This window comes from Poecilia latipinna, unplaced genomic scaffold (genome assembly GCF_001443285.1).
Source record: "Poecilia latipinna isolate Pla-1442-1.1 unplaced genomic scaffold, P_latipinna-1.0 Scaffold1160, whole genome shotgun sequence".
Lineage (NCBI taxonomy): Eukaryota > Metazoa > Chordata > Actinopteri > Cyprinodontiformes > Poeciliidae > Poecilia > Poecilia latipinna.
Window position 1 is genome coordinate 296,301 of NW_015113776.1, and position 12,072 is coordinate 308,372.

General features: G+C 37.0%; 1 protein-coding gene across 1 annotated transcript in view; it reads left to right on the top strand.

The window, feature by feature from the left end:
- Nucleotides 1-5,878: 5,878 nt before the first annotated feature.
- The window catches only part of LOC106960148 (ectonucleotide pyrophosphatase/phosphodiesterase family member 1-like), a gene marked incomplete at its 3' end in the record, with an annotated part of 30,738 nt that continues 24,544 nt past the window's right edge, over nt 5,879-12,072 (top strand). Inside the window, exons 1-2 of the mRNA XM_015053105.1 lie at nt 5,879-6,133; nt 10,267-10,339. Of these exons, the coding sequence (XP_014908591.1) occupies nt 5,894-6,133; nt 10,267-10,339 (313 nt within the window). The remainder of the gene's footprint in view (nt 6,134-10,266; nt 10,340-12,072) is intronic.

Genomic DNA, 12,072 nt, shown 5'->3' on the forward strand with positions numbered 1-12,072 from the left:
TGGGTTAGATATATGAAAGTGTTTCCCACCAAGCTTAAATAAACTTTTCCAGTTCTGATGAGAATTTTACCCAAACAGGGTTAGTGGTTGAAGAATGCGCTCAGTTTCTCCTCATCCTCAACATTTCTGGGCTCCATCTTAAATCCTGTTTGGGTTAGGAAAAAAAAAAACTGCCTTATATTCACACTTGAACACCCACTAATTGTTTCTAAAACTCTCTGCAGTTGATTGCTGCATTGTCATTAAAAACTCCAATTTATTAAGAAAACATCTAATTACTGCTGTCATGCTCTATGCATGTGCATCTACTGTAAACACACACAGATGTAATAAATCCAGCTCCGCAGCTGTTACTGTAGAAGTTGCTGGGAGCGCTATGTGTGTGCACGAGGCTAACTTAACTTCACTGGAGAACAAATTACATAACACTGAGGACATCATTAAGGGCAATGGCATGCAGACAGGAGCTGTCCTACTCCTGGTTTCCACCCCCTGCCTCCTCCATATTTCCTGAAAGCATCTTGGGAGGGGTGCCCTTCAGCTGCCCACATCTCATTACATGCAGATCAACGTGGCCTGTAGCTTCCCGCTGACATTCAATTAGACTCTTTTTCCCATCGTTTGCTCTGCCACCGTTACTCCTGCCACGGCCCCTGCTGTCATTTGCTAATTATTCTAAAACATCCCTCCAATTAGAGCTGAACCTGTTCATTATAGCCATGACGCCCCAGTGAGCGCGCCACACCTGTGCTGCTCTGGCGGATGAAGATTATTATGGGGGAAATGACATGTTTGCGATATTCAGAAAATATATAGCTTGACTGGTTGAAAGTTGTGGGTTTAATACCTCCACCCCTGAGCTGCAGACCTTTGGACTTTTTGTTCTGGATAGATTTTCCCACAGAGTTTGCATCTGAGTCAAGCATGAACTTACAGTATGTGAAGGTTCAGGATATTTTTTCCAATATTTCTTAAGTTAGATCTAATTCAGTGTTGTTAGCCTCCCACCAGTTACATTGTCACCAGACATGATGTATTAAAGAAAACCTGCGCTTTTTGTGTACAAAAACAGAAAATATTGGTACATGGAAATACAGACTTGGTTTATTTTCCACATTAGAGAAGAAAAAAAATCCATCTCCATGTGTTAGACCAGTTTTATCCCAGAATAGTGCATGACCCAGTATTGATTTTCAAATTTCATACTTTAACCTTTGACTTTTTAAATGGGGAATCAAATAGACTGGTCAAAACATGACTGAATTCATCTACACCATTTGTATTGACTACAGAATATTTTACACTTGTGTTTTACAAATGTCTCTTTTTTCCAAAGAAGTGCTTTTTTTAGCATACAGTTACACATGCTCTCTCATAATTTCATCCTTTGCACTATCACTATGCACACATTTGATGTAGTTTCATAAAAGTATGTTTTGGCATCTTGATGATTAATTATCGCAGACCCCCAATTTTCCCTCCATAGTTCTACAATAAACACCGACAGCATGTCTCTTTTTAGAACCAAAGTAAAAAAGGTCAGACGCAGGCTTTTAGTTACTGATTTAGCTCAGAGTGGATCGATGACGTGAGAAACACCGGGGTTACTTTTATAAATCATGCATAAATCTGAAAGCCAGGAGGTCTTCAGGAATGAATGTGAACAACAATTAGAATGCTAAATTTATTGTAGGCAATTAGTCATGTTAGTGACAGTCACTTTTAAATGCAGTGCAATGAAATTTCATCACTTGCTTATTACTGAAAACGAAATGGTTATCGCGCTAATGGGTTGTTTTTAGAGCGGAAAAATGACTGTGCAATCAGAAAAATCACATTTTGGCTGTTTCAAATCATGTTTTTCTGCTTCCAACTAGATGATGTAAACATTTTAGGGAAATGTTTTTGCATCTTATCAGACAAACGGTAACGAGAATGTTAGAAGTTTCCTGAATCTGACCACTTTTACTGTTAGTCTTTTATTTTTTTCACAGTAAAAGTTTAAATACGTTTAAATCCTAAGTGATCTTTCTGCAATCTTTAAGAAGAAATGACTTAATAATTTCTCATTCCAACTTTTTCTGATGACAAATGAAAACATCCAATAACATTTTACATTTCAAAACAGCTGCTTCAATGTGACATTTTGAGTTTCTTAGCCAACTATTCTTGTCTCATGTCTCTGATTTGTAACAGTTAACTCTCACTACAGGACGCTAGCTTCTGCACATCTGATCACTATAGTTCTCTTCACTGAGAGCTGTGGATGCAGCTGAGTAAGCAGCTAGTGAAAAAAGACATCAGGAAATGCAAACTCCTCATAAGGAGATAGGTGACAGAAGCTCCTTTTATACAACGCCCCTGCTGGCAATAGATCATACGATGGGCATGATAACTCATTGAGTGCAGGCTTAATTCATCCTATTACACCATCGGTCTCAGCTGTACTGTGCACTTACCTGTAATTCATCAAGAGACACCAAAAGAAGACCAGAGAGTCTTTTAACTGAGAGTTAAGGCCTGCCAGTTTACCAAAGTTTATATACTTTTTCCTTAATCCTCAAGTCCCTTCCAAGTCTTTTTCTTCAATACAACCACACATGCATTAGTACCTATGGTATAGAGTTGCTGTTGTTCTGCTGAAATCCATAACGAGAATACACCAAAGCCGTAACCTCTAATTTGCTACTTGCAAATCTGTGTGCGCACAACCATGCAGTGGATATAAATAAGACAAATTTCTTTCAATAATAATTAATTGTGAGTTTGACATTGCATACCTTCAACAAAGGCTCAAAAGTGACGAAAAAGATGTTTCTCCAAAGTACTGGTGATCCAAAACATACCAGCTACTCCACCTCAAACCAAGTATATGAATAATATACTAAATGAAGGTTTTGATATAGCTCAATCAAGCTCTGGATTTTAACTTAAAACTTCATAACGTCTGAAATAAAACAGCAGTGAGTCCCAATTTCAGACTCATTGCCAGTTAAACGCCAGGGCTCTCAAAGTTGACACAACCTGTTGTTGGGTTAAGGGGCAACTGCTTTCCACAAAGGGTCAGGTTGGTTTAAATTATTCTGTTTAGAAACTATATTTTTTTATTTACTAATTTTATATCATGGCAAAGAAAAAGCAAAGCATGAAGAACAATTCTGTAAGCAGAGACATGCATCTCTCTGCCTAAAATGTGCACCTTATTTAAGCTGCAGGGATCTAATACATTTGAAAGTCCTCTAACAGTTTCAGAAGGAAGCTGCAGTTCCTCTATTTATTAAGGTTTCCCGGATGTTCTTCAGAAATTTGCAGTTTCGTCTGTTATTTGTGGTTTCTTCATGTTTTCTGAGGTGAGCGTTACTAGGTAGCATAGACAGTGACAGTTTAATCTGCACTTGACTCATGTGTGCACAGTTTTATTGGCATTAAACATGCACCGACAATGAGAGCATACACTATTCCATTAAGTGGTATTGAATACAACAAAGATCTAGCAAAAAAAAAAATTCTGTGCTGAAATGCTGAAAAAATACAATTAATCCAGTTTTTTTCAAATAAACTCGACTCCTGCTGTCGCTGTTAGGAGTTACTTTTTACGGCAGCAGAAAACGTGCCTCAGTTGAATGGGAGGAAATGAGTGGTTAGCATCAGCATGACCACCAGCTGCCACTGTGACCAGACAAAACTCCTTTGGTACTGGTCCTTTCCCTCAGAATCTGTCTTTCTTCGTGAATGCTCGTCCTTCTTGAGCACTTGTCCTTCTAATGAATGTCTGTGAATGAGTCACACTTGTTACCGATTTAACAGTTGTCTTGTTTTCACTCGTGGTGCATGAAAATCAACATGTTTTCTCAAAAAAATAAATAAATAAATAAAAATCTCTCAGTTCTCAAAAGATTGCTAATAAAACCACTCTGTTTCTTGTATAAAACAAAATGTACATTCAGGTATTTTCTTGCAGTTGCAGAGAAAATGTGCAGCTTTAAATGCTAAAAGCAACATGTATCATTTTTTTAAAATCATTTTAAGCATATCTGCAAAGCTGAGAAAGTAGAGCTAAATTAAGTTAGATACTGAAGCCAAAAATAAGAAGAGGAACATAAGGTTGGACTGAACTCTTAAGCAGAGTTGGTTTCAGTGGCAGACTTTTATAGTGAGCTGAGAAGCTTTGCAGCTGCAAGCACGCTTCCACAAGCTCATTTATATGAGGAGAACTGTGGGTGCACTGCTGTCAGATACAATATGTCCCACACTGTCACTTCATGCTCTCTAAATTATGATTCCTGCTGCTCCCTCCATGCAGGGGTTGCTGCAGAAACACGTTCAGATTTATAGTAAATAAAGTTTATCCCAAAATCAACTCAACGGATGTCGCTGTTAACAAGAATTTGTCTTTTTCCAGAAGCATTATACACAGACACCATTGCCAGAAGCATTTCCTTGTCTGCCTTCACACACACATGCGCGCGCGCACACACACATATGAATTTGAGTGACATCTCATTTATAGTCTGTGGTGTTTATGGAAATCTTCGGTCCTTCTACCAATTTATCGAATTGCCAAACAGAAATGTGTGATTTGTCTCTCCAGAGAGCACGTTTCCAGTCCTCTGGAGTCTAGTGACATGATTACATCCAGCACTTTCCAGTTAATTTGCGGATTTACGACTCTGATGCAGTTGCTCAACCATGGAAACTCACCTCATGAAGATCTCCATGTACTGTTCTTGAGCTCATCTGAAGGTCACATGACATTTGGAGGCCTGTAGCCGATGACTCTCGAAAAATGTGGTTATCTCTGCACAACCCATGCCTCAGCATCTGTTGACACCACCCTGCGGTTTTATGTTGCTCATAACTTTGTGATATAGTTACATATACTGTAACAACATACACTCTGACATTCATATGTATCCAAACCTAGAATGTCAACACAAAGTCCCTCTTCAAACTTAAACGTAGACAGACGCTGTTTTTCTTTCTATCAGACACAAAGATAAACAAAGAGCAGCAGGACTGAACTCTAAGCTTTAAAAGAGTAAAAACAAGACAAAGGTCAGAGGTCAGAGGTGCCAGTAACATGTGGCTTCTATTAACACTTCACGGAACACAGATGATCTCGCAGAAGTGAAGTATGTTGAAGTTTGATCAGTATTATAATATAGAACAGCTTTTATTGATGTAAACATTATTGGTGCCGGGTATTACAAATGTTACAACAGCACCATCTTGCGGTCACTATAAATAAACTGTTACACCCCACAACCTGTGGGCTTTTCCAACAAGTTTGGACATATGGACATTTAGTAACAGTTTTAACAGTATCGAGAAATTCCATTAATAAAAAAAAAAAAAAAAAAAAAAAAAATTTTTTAAAATTTAGTGGTGATTCTGATTAGGAAAAAATAAGGGGAATAAATCTTAAATGTCACCAAAATTATTTCAAGTAATACCTTAGTTACAGACAACAAAAACAATCAGCTATAGACTGAAGCTCTAAGCACGTGTCTGTAAATATCTACGTTGACCACCGGATGGCGACATCTGCAGCATTTGCCTCATTTTCTTTCCAACGACTTTTATTTGCCATCTTCAGGTAATGTTTTGCCTAATCAAAGATTTAATTTTCAAAAACACCATTCTGATACTTATGACAATTATTTAAAAAGCAAAAGATTTTTCTTAGCATAATATTACATGTTGCTGTGAACGTTCTAAGTAAATCATTAATTGTGCAAGTTGACAGCCTTTGCTCAAAGTTTTGCTATATCAAACGAAAGCAAAAGCAGCGCGGGTCTCTCACGTCAAATCACGTCTGTGTGACACCCTGTAACATGTGCTCGCCTGCTGTTTTACCACTCAAGAATACGTCAAAAAAGGCGGTCCTTTGTGCATGCCGGAGCAGAGGGTTCATATCCTGCTTCATTGCCGTGAAAAACTCTTAACTGCATCTCATTCCCTCCTTGAAAACTGTCAGGACGTTAGTGCGCTCAGCGGCATGGAGGGGACCAAAGGAGAGGAGCGGCAACCGGAGCAGGCGGCGTCTTTATTCGGGACGTCCGAGCTGGAGAGCCAGAGGATCAGCGCAGAGCGGAGGAAGAAGCGGAATCACCGCTGTAAAATCATTATTGGGGTATGTGACAGAGCTATAAAAAAAACTAAAAAACTTTAATCTGGCATCACGTCAATTACTTACAACTAAAATGAAGAAACTCAATATCCTGTTTTCAAGAATCTGCAATAATTAGATTTTAAAGTTTTAATGCCTTCTTTGAAAAAAAAAAAAAAAACCTGCAAGCCCAGTGTAAAATTTAATTTTTTTTTTTTTTTTTGCAATTGTTTTATTGGTTAATCATTGCTAAGTTGCTACAAATTTCTTTTGCACTGCAGCGAAATCTCGATGAAGTGCAAAAGCCACAGCTTTCATGTCAGCATTTTCACCTTGTTTGCTTTGCCCGTCATTAATCCACAGCTGTCACAGCTGAGACTGTCAGTGGTGCCAGAGAGTAATGTGGAAACTAACTGTTTTCACTCCAGTGCAAAGAGACAGAGGCCAGGAAAGGCCCCACAGGTGTCCTGCAGTTGTTTCTGTGGAAAGCAGAATCAGACCTCACAGCACAGTTTAGGTCACGTGGAAATTCATGAACAAAACACTTGAATCACTCTGGGCATTGACGGAGAAATTAAATTGTTCTATTTGTAGTTTATTCATGTTTTTTTCCTTTGCCAATTTTCCTTGAAAAATGCTGTTTTCCAGTTCATTAAATTCTTCAAAGCCAAAATCTACCCTTTTTCAGGCTGTCAATGCGTCATTAAATAACATGTTCTTTGAATCACAGGCTAATTTCAGGGCATTCACATTCTTTGAATTTTCACACATAAATGTGTAAAAATTCACACATTTGTGTGTAAATTTTGATGCACATATAAATATGCATCATTTATGTGCCCATTTTTGATAACCAAAAAAAGGTCATTATGAAGTAGCAGCACAACAAAACATTTTCAACACTTTCTCACAAATTAAAATCTAATGGCTGCGATGTGTTTTACTTCAGCTTTCAGTCCTCTTTTCCCTGATACCCATAAATAAAAACCAATGCACCCAATGAACTACAGAAGCCCATATAATTAGAAAAATGGAATCCCCCTGTGAGTGACGTAAAGTCAGTATAAATACAGCTGTTCTGTGAAGGCTTCAGATGTTTGTTAGGCAACAACAGGGAACAAGCAGTTTCATGAAGGCCAACGAACACAGCATACAACTCCGGGATCAAGTTGTAGAGAAGTTTAAAGCAGAGTGGGATTATAAAACTATATGTCAGGCTTTGAATATTGGAGTCTTCAGTTTACAGTCGATCTAGAAATGTGTTGGTAACACTAAAATCAAACATTTCGGCTTACCTGCAGAGCATGTCTATTGTGAACACACCCTGCCCACAGTGGAACATGGTGGTAGTCATGTCATGCTCTGGGCATGCTTCTCTATAGCAGGACAAGGGAAGCAGGATGGATTTTGGAGAACCAAAATGTTGTGATGCGATGGTTTAGATCAAAGTTTGCTCCTATGCTGGAATGGCCCAGTCAAAGTCCAAACCTTTATCCAATTGAAAACCTATAAAAAGTCTTGAAAATGAATGCTTACAGATTTTGTTCATCCAGTCTGATTTGTCTTGAGATATTTTGAAAGTAGGAAGGACACATTGCAATCTATATATGCGTGAAACTGGTAGAGACACGTTACAATACTTGTCTGTAAATACAGAAAATGTTGGTCCTCCAAACAGCTTTCGACTAAGTTCAAATGCACACCACACTTTTCAGATATTTATTTGGGAAAATAAATTGAAAATTATGTCTCTTTCTCTTCCACCTCCAAGTTATTCACTGTTTTGTTTTGGTTTATTTAAATCACCCCAAATTTAAGTGACAACATAGCATGACTTTCCCAAGGCATTGTGTTGCTTATGTAGAAATGAGCATGAACACATGATGTCTTAATTCTCTATTGGGTTCAAAACTACATCTGCCAGCAACCTGGTGCACTGTTTTTTTCTTTTGTAACTCAGAATCATAAAATCACACTTTAAAGAACTGATTTATCAGCAAATCATGCAACTATTACATTAAACTGCATGTTAGACTAAAGTTTTAGATCCCAGTGTGCATAAATGCCATACTGTTATTCAGTCAGACACATACTGCATACGTTGTGTGTGTGTTTATGCTGACACTATAAATGCTGCTTACAGACCCAACTATGTGCCACACTTCCTGGGTCGTTTTTTAACCTGGATTAGAGTCCACCCTTGTTATTTTGTATCACCCTTAAAGAGCCTTTTACTGCCACAGTCAAAGGTTTCTCCAAATAGCCTCCTTTATTAATAAGCAAATAGACTAACCACGCCCAGTCCAAGTGGAGGCAAATAACTGCAATAGCTTTTATTTTTAAAGCGCAAAAGCCAATGACTGAAAACTTTAAGTGAAGTTGTTTTTTTTAATGTTATTTTTATGCAGTTAAAACATACAGATACGTAAGTAAATATATTTTTTTTATTCCAAAATCCACCTCAGGCGTAAATTATCAATGGAACTAATTTGTTCCATTAAGTTACTTCCTTCTGACTGAGTTATTTTCCTTCTAACTTAAGCTATAAACCACAGAAACTCCAGATGTCTGCTTAGTACTGTAACCAGAGTCTAAACAGTGTAATGCTCCATGACAATGCATGTATTTGGACCAATAACAATTTTACTCTTTGAAAAGGAGCAACTGGAATTTTCCTTCCAGCCATTGCCCCAACTTGAGGAAAATTTGTTCAGCACCGGCAAACAATGGACTTTAGTCTAGGTGTTTCATTCTGTAACGTTCACTTTCAAGTGAACTTCAGACATCACTCTAACCTGGCAATCTAGGGTTCGTTTTATAATAACAGCTTATTCTGAAAAAATTTAATGAACTGAAGCAAAAAAGTACCACTTAGAGTCAGACTTGTAGGTGTGAATGGGACAAACTGTACTTTTACTTCCCACAAACACACTGCTTACATTTTACGCTCCCACGAAAGCAAATCAAGGTATCCTGTCTGCTCACCTCTCCCTAAAAAAACAAAAGAAAAACGACCAGACACCAAATACACATAACATATTATCATAACTGTCTAGGAATGCCACATTTGTAAGTGTGAATCACACTAAAAGGATTTCTTGTGGTTGATAATTCCACCAATCCTGCTTTTTGACAGCCTTGCAGTACACTAACTGTGCTAACTGTGAAGAAGTATGAGTTTGAAATATGTTTTTTTTTTTTTTTTGCTTAACTTGTAAAAGAAAATAAATTATCACAGACTAGCGTTTTTTTCCTGCAGAAGTGGTAAATATGTGGTGGTCATCTTAGTAATCAAAGTATTGGCTATAATAACCTCACCTATTTCATGACAATGTATTTCTATCTTGAACTATGTTTAATTTGAATAACTTAATGTTGCTCCTGCAAACTGCACCGTGTGTTGTGATTTAAAATATCACCTCCAGCAAAGTGATAGCACGATGGTCAAAGTTAAAAAGCAAAATATAACTTCTCACAAACAATATTTAATTCTGGCTACAGAGAAGATGCCAAGCGGTCTCAGACTGCAGGGCAAGTAAACAACCACAAGAACCACTGAGGGTCTGTTTTAGGCGTTGCTGCCAGTGAGACACGGCAGTACGCCCCCATCTCTCCATAAACAGAGTGTTTTCTTTGAAACACCCATTTAATTACAAACCCCTCACTCTCCAGAGCTGCTGTCCCTCAGCAGATAAAAACTCAGCAGCACTTGGTCCACTCATTTTTAACAGATCAAGATTAAATATGGAGACAGCTGGCAAGCCTCAGATCATAAAGTTGAACAATGTATGAATCACAGGACCGGATGTCAACTTAGTTTTGTGTTTTTTAGTTATTTATTTGAAACATTTTTTTTTTTTTATTTCTAGGATGAACAGATTAGGAAATGTTAATGTACAATTCCAGTTATTTTTAAAAACAAGAATTGGTTGGTAAAAATGTAGCTTTTTGGCCCCAATAACAAGAAATATCCTTGGAGGTGTTATGGAGAAACTTTCAAAACTGTAGCTGTTAAGTTTGCCAAAAATAGTTAACAGTAAGAGAGCCAGTCACCGTTTCAGGCTTTTGATTTTGAAGCCTGTAAAGTTGTATCTGTGTGCTGCTTAATGAATCATGTACTCTGGTGACTTAAACAGCAACTTGTTGTCTTTGTTCAGGTTGCACTGCTGTGCTTACTGATCGTCATTGTGACTGTGGCGATTTCACATAAAAGTGGCTCTAAGAGCACAGGTAAGTTTCACAAAGACACCCAGTTTTCTGACTTTTTACACTGTTGATTATGAAGTTTTTTTTTTTTTTTTTTTTTTTTGAGGATATATTTTCTAGGGCACATGTGTCAAACTCAAGGTCGTAGGATAAAATCTGGCCCTTCGTAGATTCCAGACTAAACTTTAAGTGTGCTTAAATATTATGTGTTAAACCAAATCAATGCAATTTTTATATGTTTACTATCAAATCATATCAATCAGTCCCTCCAGTTTTTTTGTGAATTATTGTGGAAATTCGCACATCAACAAATCCCCGCAGTATTTTGCAGTAATAATTGCGAGTTTATTGCAAATTCTTTCAAAAATTACCAAAAAGGTTCTAACTTGTACTAAACACCTCCCTCAACCTTGACTGATGTCAGATTATAGCAGCATGTAAAAAAAGTCACATTTACCGTCATACATAACTGCAAATATCCCAAATATTTTCAAATTAGTACAACAAATTCCTTGTTATTTTTATTGCAAAAACTAACAAAAAGAATCACGAAATTCTGGAGGAACTGAACATGTGTTCAATAACAATATTTAATTTTAAGAATTCATTGATATTTTAACAGTTTGTGAAAAGGTTTTATAAATACATTCTGGCACAACCGCCCCTTTAAGAGCATTCATGAGCTTGATTTGGCTCAAAACGAAAATGAGTTTGACACCTCTATTCAGTGCAGGGCAGGTGCAATGCAAATGGCATTTGTTAGAGTGTTGCAACTGTTAAAGCTTCATTGGTAATCTTCCTGTTCTTGGCAACCTGTTCCAGTTAAACAGTTTTTAAATAAATGTGTTATGTTTCAAGTGGCTCAGAAAAGCCTTAGCTTAAACCCATCTCAGGAACTGAAAACCAGAACTGCTAAATGATTTAAGGATGACCGTAGATTCTGGTACTGTATTCAAGGTGCTGGATGTCATTGTGACTTTCAATACTGTTGACCATCAGAACATAATGAGCAAGTTAATGAACCCGTTTAGTTTTCTGGAACAGTGTAAGTAGTACTCTGCAATGCTTTCATACAGATGTGTCACTTGTGAACACTTCGTTATTTCATCCCAAAACCTCATTATGAGGCAATGTTTTGTTTCTATACAGTCATGACTTTTTATCATGACAGTATAGACTCCCTGATATGCCCTGTGTGTTTGTAAGTCATATCTAAAAAAATAGATATGCATTCCTAATTTTGACAATAAGGAAAAGTAAGAAATATATCTTAACTATAGAACCTAAATAAAATACCTTTTAAAATTCCCTATGATAGGCAATGAAAATGCAATTTCTGGTATGATGTAAATATTACCCACTCTAATTATTCTCACCTAAACCAATTAAAAGTGCACATATCATATCTGAGGCACATGATGATATCATGTGATATCATAATTAATTAATGATACCATAATATAATACATTAAATACATCTATGAATTTATTTAATGTCTAATAAATTCATAAATACTTTCATAAAGTGTATTTGTAGTTCTAAATCAGGATTTTTAAACACTTTTACCTTGTCAAAGTAGTTATCCCTGTCATGTAGTGTCCAGATCGCTCATGACCAAATATGCAAATTAGGTAATGATGTCATCTAGTGATTTTTAGGACAGCCAATAAGCGACTTTCCTTGCTGAGGAGTTGGCAGCAGTGTTCAGTAGAAGATATAATAACCCTGGTGGCTAGAAAAATAGTAATATCACATT